This window comes from Orcinus orca, chromosome 2 (genome assembly GCF_937001465.1).
Source record: "Orcinus orca chromosome 2, mOrcOrc1.1, whole genome shotgun sequence".
In the NCBI taxonomy this organism is placed as follows: Eukaryota; Metazoa; Chordata; class Mammalia; order Artiodactyla; family Delphinidae; genus Orcinus; species Orcinus orca.
The window spans coordinates 61,763,823-61,780,339 of record NC_064560.1 but is presented as its reverse complement, the minus strand read 5'-3'; the positions used below and the strand labels follow the sequence as shown (position 1 = coordinate 61,780,339).

The window sequence follows — 16,517 nt, the reverse complement described above, 5'->3', positions numbered from 1 at the left end:
CAAACCAGCTCTACAACAACTGCTAAAGGAACTTCTCTAGGCAAGAAACACAAGAGAAGGAAAAGACCTACAATAATGAACACAAAACAATTAAGAAAATGGGAATGGGAACATACATATCGATAATTACCTTAAATGTAAATGGACTAAATGCTCCCACCAAAAGACACAGATTGGCTGAATGGATACAAAAACAAGACGCATATATTTGCTGTCTACAAGAGACCCACTTCAGACCTAGAGACACATACAGACTGAAAGTAAGGGGATGGAAAAAGGTATTTCATGCAAATGGAAACCAAAAGAAAGCTGGAGTAGCAATTCTCATATCAGACAAAATAGACTTTAAAATAAAGACTATTAGAAGAGACAAAGAAGGACACTACATAATGATCAAGGGATCGATCCAAGAAGAAGATATAACAATTGTAAATATTTATGCACCCAACATAGGAGCACCTCAATACATAAGGCAAATACTAACAGCCATAAAAGGGGAAATCGACAGTAACACATTCATAGTAGGGGACTTTAATACCCCACTTTCACCAATGGACTGATCATCCAAAATGAAAATAAATAAGGAAACACAAGCTTTAAATGATACATTAAACAAGATGGACTTAATTGATATTTATAGGACATTCCATCCAAAAACAACAGAATACACATTTTTCTCAAGTGCTCATGGAACATTCTCCAGGATAGACCATATCTTGGGTCACAAATCAAGCCTTGGTAAATTTAAGAAAATTGAAATTGTATCAAGTATCTTTTCTGACCAGAACGCTATGAGACTAGATATCAATTACAGGAAAAGATCTGTAAAAAATACAAACACATGGAGGCTAAACAATACACTACTTAATAATGAAGTGATCACTGAAGAAATCAAAGAGGAAATCAAAAAATACCTAGAAACAAATGACAATGGAGACATGACGACTCAAAATCTATGGGATGCAGCAAAAGCAGTTCTAAGAGGGAAGTTTATAGCAATACAATCCTACGTTAAGAAACAGGAAACATCTCGAATAAACAACCTAACTTTGCACCTAAAGCAATTAGAGAAAGAAGAACAAAAAAACCCCAAAGTTAGCAGAAGCAAAGAAATCATAAAAATCAGATCAGAAATAAATGAAAAATGAAGGAAACGATAGCAAAGATCAATAAAACTAAAAGCTGGTTCTTTGAAAGGATAAACAAAATTGATAAACCATTAGCCAGACTCATCAAGAAAAAAAGGGAGAAGACTCAAATCAATAGAATTAGAAATGAAAAAGGAGAAGTAACAACTGACACTGCAGAAATACAAAAGATCATGAGAGATTACTACAAGCAACTCTATGCCAATAAAATGGACAACCTGGAAGAAATGGACAAATTCTTAGAAAGGCACAACCTGCCAAGACTGAATCAGGAAGAAATAGAAAATATGAACAGACCAATCACAAGCACTGAAATTGAAACTGTGATTAAAAATCTTCCAACGAGCAAAAGCCCAGGACCAGATGGCTTCACAGGCGAATTCTATCAAACATTTAGAGAAGAGCTAACACCTATCCTTCTCAAACTCTTCCAAAATATAGCAGAGGGAGGAACACTCCCAAACTCATTCTACGAGACCACCATCACCCTGATACCAAAACCAGACAAGGATGTCACAAAGAAAGAAAACTACAGGCCAATATCACTGGTGAACATAGATGCAAAAATCCTCAACAAAATACTAGCAAACAGAATCCAACAGCACGTTAAACGGATCATACACCATGATCAAGTGGGGTTTATTCCAGGAATGCAAGGATTCTTCAATATACGCAAATCAATCAACGTGATACACCATATTAACAAATTGAAGGAGAAAAACCATATGATCATCTTAATAGATGCAGAGAAAGCTTTTGACAAAATTCAACACCCATTTATGATAAAAACCCTGCAGAAAGTAGGCATAGAGGGAACTTTCCTCAACATAATAAAGGCCATATATGACAAACCCACAGCCAACATCGTCCTCAATGGTGAAAAACTGAAAGCATTTCCACTAAGAACAGGAACAAGACAAGGTTGCCCACTTTCACCGCTCTTATTCAACATAGTTTTGGAAGTTTTAGCCACAGCAATCAGAGAAGAAAAGGAAATAAAAGGAATACAAATCGGAAAAGAAGAAGTAAAGCTGTCACTATTTGCAGATGACATGATACTATACATAGAGAATCCTAAAGATGCTACCAGAAAACTACTAGAGCTAATCAATGAATTTGGTTAAGTAGCAGGATACAAAATTAATGCACAGAAATCTCTGGCATTCCTATACACTAAGGATGAAAAATCTGAAAGTGAAATCAAGAAAACACTCCCATTTACCATTGCAACAAAAAGAATAAAATATTTAGGAATAAACCTACCTAAGGAGACAAAAGACCTGTATGCAGAAAATTATAAGACAGTGATGAGAGAAATTAAAGATGATACAAATAGATGGAGAGATATACCATGTTCTTGGATTGGGAGAATCAACATTGTGAAAATGACTCTACTACCCAAAGCAATCTACAGATTCAATGCAATCCCTATCAAACTACCACTGGCATTTTTCACAGAACTAGAACAAAAAAATTTCACAATTTGTATGGAAACACAAAAGACCCCGAATAGCCAAAACAGTCTTGAGAACGAAAAACGGAGCTGGAGGAATCAGGCTTCCTGACTTCAGACTATACTACAAAGCTACAGTAATCAAGACAGTATGGTACTGGCACAAAAACAGAAATATAGATCAATGGGACAGGATAGGAAGCCCAGAGATAAACCCACGCACCTATGGTCAACTAATCTTTGATAAAGGAGGCAGGAGTGTACAGTGGAGAAAGGACAGCCTCTTCAATAAGTGGTGCTGGGAAAACTGGACAGCTACATGTAAAAGTATGAGATTAGATCACTCCCTAACACCATACACAAAAATAAGCTCAAAATGGATTAAAGACCTAAATGTAAGGCCAGAAACTATCAAACTCTTAGAGGAAAACATAGGCAGAACACTCTATGACATAAATCACAGCAAGGTCCTTTTTGACCCACCTCCTAGAGGAATGGAAATAAAAACAAAAATAAACAAATGGGACCTAATGAAACTTAAAAGCTTTTGCACAGCAAAGGAAACCATAAACAAGACCAAAAGACAGCCCTCAGAATGGGAGAAAATATTTGCAAATGAAGCAACTGACAAAGGATTAATCTCCAAAATCTATAAGCAGCTCATGCAGCTTAATAACAAAAAAACAGACAACCCAATCCAAAAATGGCCAGAGAACCTAAACAGACATTTCTCCAAAGAAGATATACAGACTGCCAACAAACACATGAAAGAATACTCAACATCACTAATCATTAGAGAAATGCAAATCAAAACTACAATGAGATATCATCTCACACCAGTCAGAACGGCCATCATCAAAAAATTTAGAAACAATAAATGCTGGAGAGGGTGTGGAGAAAAGGGAACCCTCTTACACTGTTGGTGGGAATGTAAATTGATACAGCCACTGTGGAGAACAGTATGGAGGTTCCTTAAAAAACTACAAATAGAACTACCATATGACCCAGCAATCCCACTACTGGGCATATACCCTGAGAAAACCTTAATTCAAAAAGAGTCATGTACCAAAATGTTCATTGCAGCTCTACTTACAATAGCCCGGAGATGGAAACAACCTAAGTGTCCATCATCGGATGAATGGATAAAGAAGATGTGGCACATATATACAATGGAATATTACTCAGCCATAAAAAGAAACGAAATTGAGCTATTTGTAATGAGGTAGATAGACCTAGAGTCTGTCATACAGAGTGAAGTAAGTCAGAAATAGAGAGACAAATACCGTATGCTAACATATATATGGAATTTAAGAAAAAAAAATGTCATGAAAAACCTAGGGGTGAAACAGGAATAAAGACACAGACTTACTAGAGAATGGACTTGAGGATATGGGGAGGGAGAAGGGTAAACTGTGACAAAGAGAGAGAGAGGCATGGACATATATACACTACCAAACGTAAGGTAGATAGCTAGTGGGAAGCAGCCGCATAGCACAGGGAGATCAGCTCGGTGCTTTGTGACCGCTTGGAGGGGTGCGATAGGGAGGGTGGGAGGGAGGGAGACACAAGCGGGAAGAGATATGGGAATATATGTGTATATATAACTGATTCATTTTGTTGTGAAGCTGAAACTAACATACCATTGTAAAGCAATTATACTCCAATAAAGATGTTAAAATGAAAAAAAAAAAAGAGGCTGAGGTACTATTAGGAAACTTCTGGTTTCATTGCTATGTACAAGTCTTTGTATGGAGATATATTTTCTTTTGGCTAAATACCTAGGAGTGGAATGCCTGCATCATACATATGGTAGGTGTATGTTTAACTTTTTAAAAAACTGCCAAACGGTTTTCCAAAGCAGTTGGACTATTTTACATTCTCATCAGTAATGTATAAGGGTTCTAATTTCTTTTTTTTTTTTTTATCATTTATTTTTGGCTGTGTTGGGTCTTTGTTGCTGCACACAGGCTTTCTCTAGTTGTGAGTGGGGACTACTCTTCATTGCAGTGCATGGGCTTCTCATTGTGGTGGCTTCTCTTGCTGTGGAGCGTGGGCTGTAGGTGTGCGGGCTTCAGTAGTTGCAGCACGTGGGCTCAGTAGTTGTGGCTCGTGGGCTCTAGAGTGCAGGCTCAGTAGCTGTGGCTCACAGGCTTAGTTGCTTCGTGGCATGTGGGACCTTCCCAGACCAGGGATCGAACCCGTGTCCCCTGCATTGGCAGGTGGATTCTTAACCACTGTGCCACCAGGGAAGTCCCTGAAGGTTCCAATTTCTTCAATCTTTTCCAACACTTTGTATGGTCAGTCTTTATAATTTTAGCCATTTTAGTGGCTGTGAAATGGTATCTCATTGTGGTTGGAATTTTCACTTCCCTAATGACTAATGATGTTTAACATCTTTTTGTGTACTATTTTGCCATCATTTTTATCTTCTTTGATGAAGTACCTGTTTACAATTTTTGGCCATTTTAAAAATTGAATTGTATTTTACCCACATGGCTTATGAGATCTTAGATCCTCAACCAGGGATCGAACACAGGCCCTCAGCAGTGGAAGTGCAGAGTCCTAACCACTGGACTGCCAGGGAATTCCAGAGCTATGTTCTTATTGTTGAGTTTTGAGAGCTCTCTATATATCCTGCATACAAGTTCTTTTACCAGGTGTATGTTTTGCAAAGATCTTATCCCCATCTGTGGCTTCTTTTTGTTTTCTTGAAGTATAATTGACATATATTAATTTCAGGCTGCTTTAATTCTTTTAACAGTGTCACTGAAGAGCAGAGGTTTAATTTTGATGAAATCCATTTGTTCTTTGGATTGTACTGCTGTTGCTCTAAGAAATCTTTACCTAACCCCAGATGATAAAGGTTTTCTCCTAGAAGTTTAAAGTTTTCAGTTTTACATTTACGTCTGATTCATTTTGGCTCTGTGTGTGTCATCTATCTGTATGGCTCCAGGTATGGCTTTAAGTTCATTCTTTTTGCATACAGGTAGCCAGTTGTCCAGCACCATTAGCTGAAAAGCTAAACCTTCTCCACTCTACATTTCTGTTCCGCTGATCTATTTGTCCTAATGACAGTACCACCCTGTCTTAATTACTGAGGATTTATACGAATTCTTGAAATCAGGTAATGTTAGCTTTCCAGCTTGGTGCTTTTAAACGTTATTTTGTCTGTTCTGGTTACTGTGCATTTCTGTATGAGTTTTAGGAAAAAAGCTTGTCAATTTCTACCCAAAATCTGGTAGGATTTTGATTGGCATTGCATTGAATCTGTAGACCAACTGAGGGAGAACTGACAACCCCTGAACAAGGCATATCTCTCCATTTATTTAGGTTTTCTTTAATTTCTCTCAGTATTTTGTAGGTCATGTTTACAGATCTTTCACATCTTTGTCAGATTTATCCCTAAGTATTTCAGGTTTCTTGATGCTATTGTAAATGGTATTTTTAAATTAGAATTTCTGGTTGTTGCTTGGCTACATATAGCAGTTGATTTTTGTATATTGCTCTTGTATCCTGCAACCTTGCAAAACTCACTTATTAAAAGTGAGAAAAAAAAATAACACTCTTTACAGATGATTGGCTTTGTGTTGGAGCAAGCCTTTAATGCTTAGCCAGGCTGTTTACAACTCTGCCTTAGCTTTCAGTCCTGCTTGTGTAGAGCCTGAATGCTAGACATGAAAGCTTATTGTTTTCTCAGGCATTTCTGAGCAAATATCCAGCCCTGGGCATGCGTTATGCTTTGATTCCCCAGTATACTGTGGGACCTTTTAAAAGGCCTTTCTCCCTATCATCTCCTTTCCCAAGCTCTTTCTTCCCAGATCTTTCCCTTGCCCAGGTTATTGCAGGCAATACTTGTGCCTTTAAATACTTTCAGCAAAAGTTGCCCAGCCCTGGGAACACTAAGTCTGGCAAAACAAAGGTGAGCTCTTGCACTGGTCCTCCAGGGAGCCGCCAGATAGCCAGTAACCCACAACCACCATTCCGTGAGAACTGTTTTCCTCCCTCTGGTACTAGCAACCCACCCAGGTGACTTCCAGGGAATTTAACAGATCAGTGCCTTTATGTTCCCCCTTCATTTTTCACTTTTTCCCTTTTGGGAGTCAGATGTTAAAGACTAGGACATTCAAAAGTATCTGTATATATGGGGAAAATTAGAAAGTAACCGCAATACCTAAGGAAAGGCTCAGAAAAGACGATATTACGTTTACACCTCAGGCTGATCCTTGGTACAGAGACAGCCTACGACAATTCAGAAAAACAAAACAATGGCAAACCCTGGGGAAGGGGGAGAATCTGATTCCCAGAGTTACCATATTACCAGATTCAAATGTCCAGTATTCAACAAAAAAGTCACAAGACATGCAAAGAAACATTAGAGTATGGCCTATTCAAAAGAAAATAAATCACCAGAATCTTGTCCCTGAAAAAGACTTAATGGCAGCTATATTAGACAAAGACTTGAAAATAATGGTCCTGGGGACTTCCCTGATGATGCAGTGGTGAAGAATCCACCTGCCAATGCAGGGGACATGGGTTCAAGCCCTGGTCCGGGAAGATCCCACATGCCGCAGAGCAGCTAAGCCCGTGCGCCACAACTACTGAGCCTGAGCTCTACAGCCCATACACAACTACTTAGCCCGTGTGCCACAACTGCTGAAGCCCATGCGCCTAGAGCCTGTGCTCTGCAACAAAGAGAAGCCACTGCAGCCCACACACCACAATGAAGAGTAGCCCCCGCTCGCCAGGGCTTAATATTTATATTAATATTTATATTTTATGTAAATATTAATATTTAATATTAATTAAAAATAACCAGTGGACCAAAGAGGAAATCACAGGGGAAATTAGAAAATACTTAGAATGAATGAAAAAAACAAAGCATACCAAAACTTATGGGATGCAGCAAAAGCAGTGCTAAGGGGAAATTATAGCTGTAACTGTTCACATTAAAAAAACAAGAAAGATCTTGTCAGCCATCTAACTTTCAACTTAAAAACTAGAAAAAGAACAAACTAAACCAAAAGCTAGCAGAAGGAAGGAAATAAAGATTACAGCAAAGATACAAAATTCAGCATAGAAAAACAATAGAGAAAATCAGTGAAACCAAAAGTTGGTTCTTTAAAAAGATCAATGAAATTTTAGCTAGATGGACTAAGGAAAAAAGACACAAGTCATTAAAATCAGAAATGAAAGCAAGGGGACTTCCCTGGTGCCGCAGTGGTTAAGAATCTGTCTGCCAGTGCAGGGGACCCAGGTTCGATCCCTGGTCCAGGAAGATCCTACATGCCATGGAGCAACTCAGCCTGCACACCTAGAGCCTTTACTCCCCAACAAGAGAAGCCACTGCAATGAGAAGCCCACCACCACAACAAAGAGTAGCCTCCTCGCCTCAAATAGAGAAAGCCCTTGTGTGGCAACGGAAGACCCAACGCAGCCAAAAATAAAAATAAACAAATTTATATATTTAAAAAAATGAAAGCAGGGACATTGCTACTAATTCTACAGAAAGAAAAAAGGGTTTTAAAAGAGTACTATGGGGACTTCCCTGGTAGTACAGCAGTTAGGACTCCTGGCTCCCAGGGCAGGGGGCCTGGGTTCAATCCCTGGTCAGCAAACTAGATCCCGCATGCTGCAACTAAGACCTGGTGCAGCCAAATAAATAAAAAAAATTTTTTTTAAAAGAGTACTATGAGCAATTAATTGTACACCAACAAATCAGATTACCTGGGTGAAATGGACATGTTCCTAGAAACACAAAACCTATCAAGACTAAATCACAAAGAAATAAACAATCTGAATAGACCTATAACTAGTAAGGAGATTGAATCACTACTCAACAATTTCCCAGGAAAGGGCTTCCCTGGTGGCACAGTGGTTAAGAATCCGCCTGCCAATGCAGGGGACATGGGTTTGAGGCCTGGTCCGGGAAGATCCCACAGGCCGCGGAGCAACTCAGCCCGTGCGCCACAACTGCTGAGCGGGCATTGTAGAGCCCGCAAGCCACAACTACTGAGCCCATGTGCCTAGAGCCCGTGATCCGCAACAAGATGAAACTACCACAATGAGAAGCCCGTGCACCGCAACAAAGAGTTGCCCCTGCTGACCGCAACTAGACAAAGCCTGCATGCAGCAATGAAGATCCAACACAGCCAAAAATAAACAAATAATTAAAAAAAAAAATTTCCCAAGAAAGAAAAGCCTTGGACCTAATGGCTTCACTGTGAATTCTACCAAATATTTAAAGAACTAATACCAATCCTTCTCAGATTTTTCCAAAATATTTCAGAGGAAGAAACACTTCCTAACTCATTCTGTGAGGCCAGCATAACTTTGATACCAAAGCCAGAAGACACTACAGGAAAACGATAGACCAATATCCCTTTTGAACATAGATGAAAAAAATCTTCAGCAAAATACTAGCAAACAGAATTCAGCAACACTTGAAAAGGATTATACATCATGACCAAGTGAGATTTATTCCTGGAATACAAGGATGATCAATGTAACATGCTACATCAACAAAATGAAGGAAAAAAAACACATGATCATCTCAACTGATGTAGAAAAAGCAAGATTCTGCACCCTTTCGTGATTAAAAACACTCAGTAAAATAGGAAAAGAGGGGAACTACTTCCACACAATAAAATCCGTATATGAAAATCCCACAGCAAACATAATACTCAATGGCTTTTCCTCTAAGATCAGGAACAAGGCAAGGATGCCCACTTTCACCACTTTTATTCAACATAGTAATGGAAGTTCTAGTCAGAGCCATTAGGTTATAAAAGAAATAAAAGGCATCCAAATTAGAAAGGAAGAAGTAAAAGTATCTCTGCAGATGAATGATCTTATATGTAGAAAATCCTAAAGACTACAAAAAAGCTGTTAGAACTAATAAATGACTTCAGCAAAGTAGCAATATACAAAGTCAACACACAAAAATCAGTTGTATTTCTATACACAATGAACAATCCAAAAAGGAAATTACAAAAATGATTCCAGGGCTTCCCTGGTGGCACAGTGGTTAAGAATCCACCTGCCACTGCAGGGGACCTGGGTTCGAGCCCTGGGCTGGGAAGATCCCACATGCCGCGGAGCAACTAAGCCCGTGCGCCACAACTACTGAGCCTGCGCTCTAGCGCCTGCAAGCCACAACTACTGAAGCCCGCATGCCTAGAGCTCCGCAACAAGAGAAGCCACTGCAATGAGAAGCCTGCACACCACAATGAAGAGTAGCCCTGGCTCACTGAAACTAGAGAAAGCCCGCGTGCAGCAGCAAGGACCCAACGCAGCCAAAAATAATTAATTTAAAAAAATGATTCCATATATAGTAGCATCAAAAAGAATAAAATACTTAGGAATTAACCAAGGAGGTAAAAGACATGTACAATGAAAACTACAAAACACTCCTGAAAGAAATTATAGACATAAATAAATGGAAACACATCCCACGATCATGGACTGGAAGACTTAATGTTGTTAAAAGTGGACTTCCCTGGTGGTCCAGTGGTAAAGAACCTGCCTTTCAATGCAGGGGACAGAGGTTTGATCCCTGGTTGGGGAACAAAGATCTCACATGCCACGGGGAAACTAAACCCGTGTACCACAACCATGGAGCTCACGCGCCTCAACAAGACAGCCCACGTGCCGCAAACTACAGAGCCCACGCGCTCTGGAGCCTGCATGCCAGAACTAGAGAGAGAAAACCCGCACACTGCAACTAGAGAGAAGCCCGAGTGCCACAACGAGGAGCCCGCGCCACAACAGAGGATCCCGCACGCCTCAATGAAGACCCCATGTGCCTCAGCCGACGTGGCCAAAAAAAATAAATTAAAAAAAAATTGTTAAAATGTTAGTAGTACCCAAAGCAATCTATAGATTCAGTGCAATTCTTAAAATATCAAGGACTTTTATACAGAAATAGAAAAACACTAAAACTCATATGGGATCTCAAGGGACCCCAACAGACAAAACAATTTTGAAAAAGACTAAAACTGGAGGAATCACACTTCTTGGTTTCAAAACCTAATACAAAGCTATAGTAATCACAACAGTATTGACATAAAAAGAGACAGACATATAGATCAATGAAATAGAATAGAGAGCCCAGAAATAAACCCTCGAATATACAGTCAAATGATTTTTGAGAAGGGTGCCAAGGCCATTCAATGAGGAAAGGACAGCCTTTTCAACAAATGGTGCTGGGAAAACTGGATAACCACATGCAAAAGAACGAAGTTGGACTCTTACCTAACACTATATACAAAAGTAACTCAAAATGGATCAAGGGCCAAAATATAAAACCTAAAACAATAAAATTCTTGGAAAAACATAGGACAGAAGCTTCATAATATTGGATTTGGTGATGATTTCTCAGATATGACAACAAAGGCATAGGCAACAAAAGAAAAAATAGACAAATTGGACTTCATGAAAATTAAACTTTTTACATTGAGACAGTATCAACAAAATAAAAAGGCAACCAACAGAATGGGAGAAAATATTTCCAAATCACTTATTTGATAAGGGATTAGTATCTAGAATATATAGAGAACTCCTAAAACAACACACACACACACACAAAATCAGATTCAAAAATGGGCAAAGGACTTGAATAGACATTTCTCCAAAACAGATATGTGAATGGCCAATAAGCACATGAAAAGATGCTTAACATCACTAATTATTAGGGAAACGCAAATCAAAATTACAATGAGATACCACCTCACACCTATCAGGATGGTTACTGTCAAAAAAACAGAAAACAGTATTCGGTGAGGATGTGGAGAAGTTGGAACACTTGTGCACTATTGGTGGGATTGTAAAATGGGAAAGCCACTGAGGAAAACAGTATGTAGGCTCCTCAAAAAATTAAAAATAGAATTACCATATGACCCAGCAATTCCACTTTAGGGTATATATCCAAAAAAATTAAAAGCACAGTCTCAAAGAGATGTTTGTAAACCCATGTTCATAGGAGCAGTATTCACAATAGCTAAAACATGAAAGCAACCCAAGTGTCCATCAACCAATGAATGGATAAACAAAATGTGGTATATACATACAATGGAATATTATTCAGACCTAAAAAGGAAGGAAATTCTGCAATATGCTATAACATAGATGAACCTTGAGAACATTATGCTAAGTGAAATAAGCCAATATTTATCTTATTAAAAGATAAATACTGTATGATTTCACTTATATTAGGTACGTAGAGTAGTCAAGAGCACAGGACAGACACAAGGTATAATGATGGTTGCCAGGGGCTGGGGAGAACAGGGAGTTATTGTTTATAGCTGTAGAGTTTCAGATTTACAAGATGAAAAGAGATGGGAATGGATGGTGGTGATGGCTACACAACAATGTGAACGTATTTAATGCCACTTAAAAATGATTAAGATAGTAAATTTTTTGTTATGTGTATTTTAACTCAGTAAGAAAAAAGAAACAAATTACTATCAGTAAGAGAATATATAACTTGAGATATATTTCGTACAATGGAATACCATATAACAATAAAAAATGAATCAACTGCACGACACCACAGATGAATCACACGGTGCTGATGAAAAAACAAGACATAAAAGAACATACACAGAATGATTCTATTTACCTAAAGTTCAAAAGCAGACAAATTATATTGTATAAAGATGCATACAAGGAATGGTATGAGTCAAAATGAAAACAGGTATATGAATAACAAAAGAAGATGACCTCTAGTGGTTCCCAATCTTAGCACTACCTCCAAATCACCAGGGGTGGGGCAGCCTAAAAAATCTACCCACATCTAGGTTCCACACCCCTAAGTTCTGATTTCATTGTGTCTGCGATGCTGGCTTTAGGCATCCAGTTTCAAATCTCCAGGTGTTTCTTTCTTTTCCTTTTTTTTTTTGGGCCACACTGTGCCACGCGGCTTGTGTGATCTTAGTTCCCAGACTGGGGATTGAACCCGTGCCCTAGGCAGTGAAAGCGCAGAGTCCTAAGCACTGGACCGCCAGGGAGTTCCCTCCAGGTGTTTCTAATGTGAAGACAAAGTTGAGGATGCTGCCTGCTCTAAGGTGGAGCAAGAGGGCTGTGATAGGGAAGGCCAAATGTGGGGCCTCTGGGGTGCTGGCAATGGTTTTCCTTGACCTGGGGGGAGTTTCACAGGTGTTAGCTTCATAATTTTTCACTCTACATTTATTTTATGCCCTTATCTATACATGTCAGCTCTTCTCTTTTTCCACAGCATACACATAGGTGTTCCAGGGCCCACAGCTCACGGTCCTTACTTGGAGTTGCTTATCTACAAAGTACTTCACACGGCAGGGCCGATCCAAGCTGGTCGTGTCTTTGTGGCCAAGCTGTCCATATTTACCTAAAGTGAAATGAGCTGCTTTGCCATCCTCTCCACTGGGCCTTGTGGCTTTTCCCCTCCAGGAAGGAAAAACAGCCCACTGACTGAAGTGCTGGGCTTAAGCCACCAGTCTGCTGGTGTCTGCTCTGTGAATTCAGGAGACCAGCACCACAGAGCCTCCAGGACCAGGCAATTCCACAGGTCCCCAAGAGGCAAGATGGTCCTCCAGGCTCCCCACTCCTAAGCTCAGATGTTCAGAGCAGAGATTTTTATTTTATCTTTTTCTCTACCCAGTGCCAGACCAAAAGATGTTTCATGACTGCTGGCTAAATATTCCCTTAAGACAAATACCTTTTCAGAAAGGTAGATGGGAAATACTGACATGTTGTCCTATTTCTCTCTTGTCTGGTCTCTGCCCCTCTTAGTGTGCCTAGATCTGTTCCAGAGAAGGGAGTAGACAGCTTTTCAGTCCCAATGGTCAGGCCGAGTCCCCTGCTTCCACTTCTCTGCATGGCTGTTGTCACCTGCCCTCTACTCCCAGGTCTTTCCTCCCCTTGGTTTAAGCATCACAAAAGCAAACCTTTTACTTACCCCAGCCCCAGGTGTAGAGGTCCCCTGTTCCTGCAACCAAAGGACAGCAAAAGGACAGTAAGGGGCTGACACCACTGCTCTTTGACTAGGCATTTGTCTAGCTCGGCCTGCCAGCATGTTCTGGTCACCACGAGACTTACTTGGCGTAGCAAAACATATCCTCTCTCTCTCTAACAACTGTCTAGTCACATTTGGGGTGATAAAGGATCCAAACTGAAAAAGTTCACCTCCCTATATGCGGACTGATTGGCCTGCAGCTGACAGCTGCTGAGTTTAGGACAGCCCTGCTGTCAGATGAAAGGCTGGCAACACTAGCCTCCCTCCAGAAGGAAGAACCTTCGGGGCCTGACAGGCTGGGGAGCCACTGTTAAAGCCCCGTGGGTGTGTACTGAGTGGGGCAGCTACTCAGTACATGTCAAAGATGCTTAATTAAAATGGTAGTTGTTTAGGTGACCACACCCTTTTCTGCAGCCACCAGCTAGAGAGCGGGGTGGAGGGACCTCCCGCTCCATCCTGAACCAGCCTACCCAGCCCCACTCACTTGTCACCACCGCTGTGTGCCGGGATCCACAGCTGGCCTTGACTGCATCTGAGCCCAGGGGGAGGTCCAGTAAAGCCGGGAAGGGCTGGACAGCTATGAAGGGGGCGGGGGCTCCATCCTCACCCCCGGCTACTGTCTTCACTTCAGAACCATCTTCATTCAGTCCTGAGGCTTCAGAGAAGTAATAAGAGTGATGATGATAATGATGCTGAACACTCAGCGCTGATCTAAACCTCATTCATATACTGACTCACTCACTACAACAGCTGACACACTTGCCCTAGCTCCAGAGCCATCGCTCCCAACCCCACATTCCCTGGGAAGTGCTGGAGTTGACAGGTTTGTGGGGCATGTAGTGCTGACACTGGCATCAGCCTTGCCGTGCTTCCTCTCATAAGGGGCTCAGAGTCCTTCATTGTGTCCTGGGGTCCCAAGGATGTCACGTACCCTTTTGAGCACTGTAGCTCTCAGGCCAACAATATGGCCAGGAGTCAGGAATGACAGAAACGCGTGGAAATCAAGAATTGACCCTCACCAACAGACTTGTGGTTGCCAAGGAGGAGGGGGGTGGGGGAGGGATGGATTGGGAGTTTGGGATTAGCAGATGTCAACTATTATATATAAATGGATAAACAAGGTCTTACTGTGTAGCACAGGGAACTGTATGCAATATGCTGTGATAAACCATAATGGAAAAGAATATGTACACATATATGTATAACTGAATCATTTTCCCATACAGCAGAAATTAACACAACATAAATCAACTATACTTCAATAAACTATATCAAAAAAAAAGAATTGACTCTCACCTTCTGTGGTTGTCTTTCCATCCTCTGCCAGGCTCTTGGTGGGCAGGGCCAGCTGCCCTGATTCATTCCAGCCCCAGATATAAATATCCCCAGCCTCTGAAAGAGAGATAAAGGGGCCCCATTAACAGACTGTGTTCGCCCCCTCCACCTCCTAAGCATGGGCATCCATCCAGACTCCACTACACCCCACTAGTTCCCTAAAGACAACTCCTGCCTGCCCTGCCCAAGTCAGCACTCCAGGCAGAGTGCTTTCCTCAGGGCCCAGCAGCTTCCTTGTCTCAACAGGGCCCCTTCCCCCTTAAGTGCCTTCAGGTCACCCTATTCTTAAAGGAAGTCTCTTGCTGGCTCTTCCTCTCCACTTTCATTTTTTCCTTTTTTGTTAAATTGCACCCCCCACTCCCCCCGCGTGCAGTTTGGAAATGTGGCCCTGGAAGTTCCCCAGTGGTCTTTTTTTCACATCCACTGAGCCCAGGCCCCTTTCGTCAGCCCTACCTGCCACCGGTCCTACTGAAGGCCTTTTAAAAAACTGTTGTTTTAACTGAGGTGGTATTGGTTTATAACATTATATAAGTTTCATGTGTACAGCATTATATTTTGACTTCTGTATGCACTACAGTGTGCTTATCACCAAGAGGTTAGTTTTCATCTGTCACCATCCAGCCAACCCCCTTTACCCATTGCACCCTCCCCCTCCCCCGGAGGCCTCTGGAAACTCTCACAACACTGGAGTTGGTTGATTGGAGCAACAGCCCTATGCTAAAAATTCACTAACAGCAGTGGCTAATTTTTATCAAGTGCTTATTCTGTGCCACTGTTTTAAGCACAATATCCCCATTTTATTCAAGAGAAAACTTGAGGCACAGAGAGGTTAGGTGCTCTGCCCAAGATCACGAGGGGCAGGGTGATGATTTGAACCTGGGAGGTCTGGTCTGAAGCATCTGTGCTCCAACCATGCGACACCAAGGCCTCAAATGCCTTTTGGACCTTAGTGCGAGACTTCCCATTGGGCTCACCTTCCAGCCCTCTCTTCTCTTCCCTCCAGCCCACTCATTCTCAAGCCTGGCTGCCGACCCAGGCCCATTACATGTGAATATGGACAGGACAGTACAGGCATAGGTAGCTTTTAAAGACCCCTGGTGAAACCATGCCCCATAGAGTTAACAGAAGCTGATAACTAATAGAAATTCTTGAACTTCTCTTACAGAACAACAGATGAGGGAACAGCCTGTTAAAACCCCTTTGCTTGTTAAGTGCCTTCATTGATTAAGTTCACTTTCATTATTTTTCTTTTTTTCTCTTTAATTGCATACCTTCCCAGCTTCATGCAACTCAGTTGTTTCACAGGAACTTGGAGTCAGCTCCTGCCCAATGAAAGCCAGCTGGGGACTAGTTGGGGCCACTGACCCTAAAACTGGGCCTGTGCAGATGTCCAGTGGATGGCCTTTTGATGTCAGAGGGCTGGAAAACTCCACCCTCAGATCATGCTAAGCGCCTCCACTTTTTTGTTTTGGCTACACTGCGCGGCTTGTGGGATCTTAGTTCCCCAACCAGGGACTGAACCAGGGCCCCTGAAGTGAAAGCGCCGAGTCCTAACCACTGGACCGCCAGGGAATTCCCAAAGCGCCTCCATTTT

General features: G+C 41.4%; 1 protein-coding gene across 5 annotated transcripts in view; it reads right to left on the bottom strand.

The window, feature by feature from the left end:
* The window catches only part of RCCD1 (RCC1 domain containing 1), a 47,576-nt gene that overhangs the window by 26,967 nt on the left and 4,092 nt on the right, over positions 1–16,517 (bottom strand). For 4 of the 5 annotated variants that reach the window (XM_049705800.1, XM_049705799.1, XM_049705802.1 and 1 more), the window contains 3 exons: positions 14,885–14,980; positions 14,073–14,243; positions 13,532–13,561 (listed from right to left, as the gene is read on the bottom strand). In XM_049705800.1, coding sequence (XP_049561757.1) covers positions 13,532–13,561; positions 14,073–14,243; positions 14,885–14,980 — 297 coding nt within the window. Of the gene's footprint in view, positions 1–12,066; positions 12,962–13,531; positions 13,562–14,072; positions 14,244–14,884; positions 14,981–16,517 lie in introns of those variants that run through there. The other variant, XM_049705801.1, reaches the window with a different exon arrangement.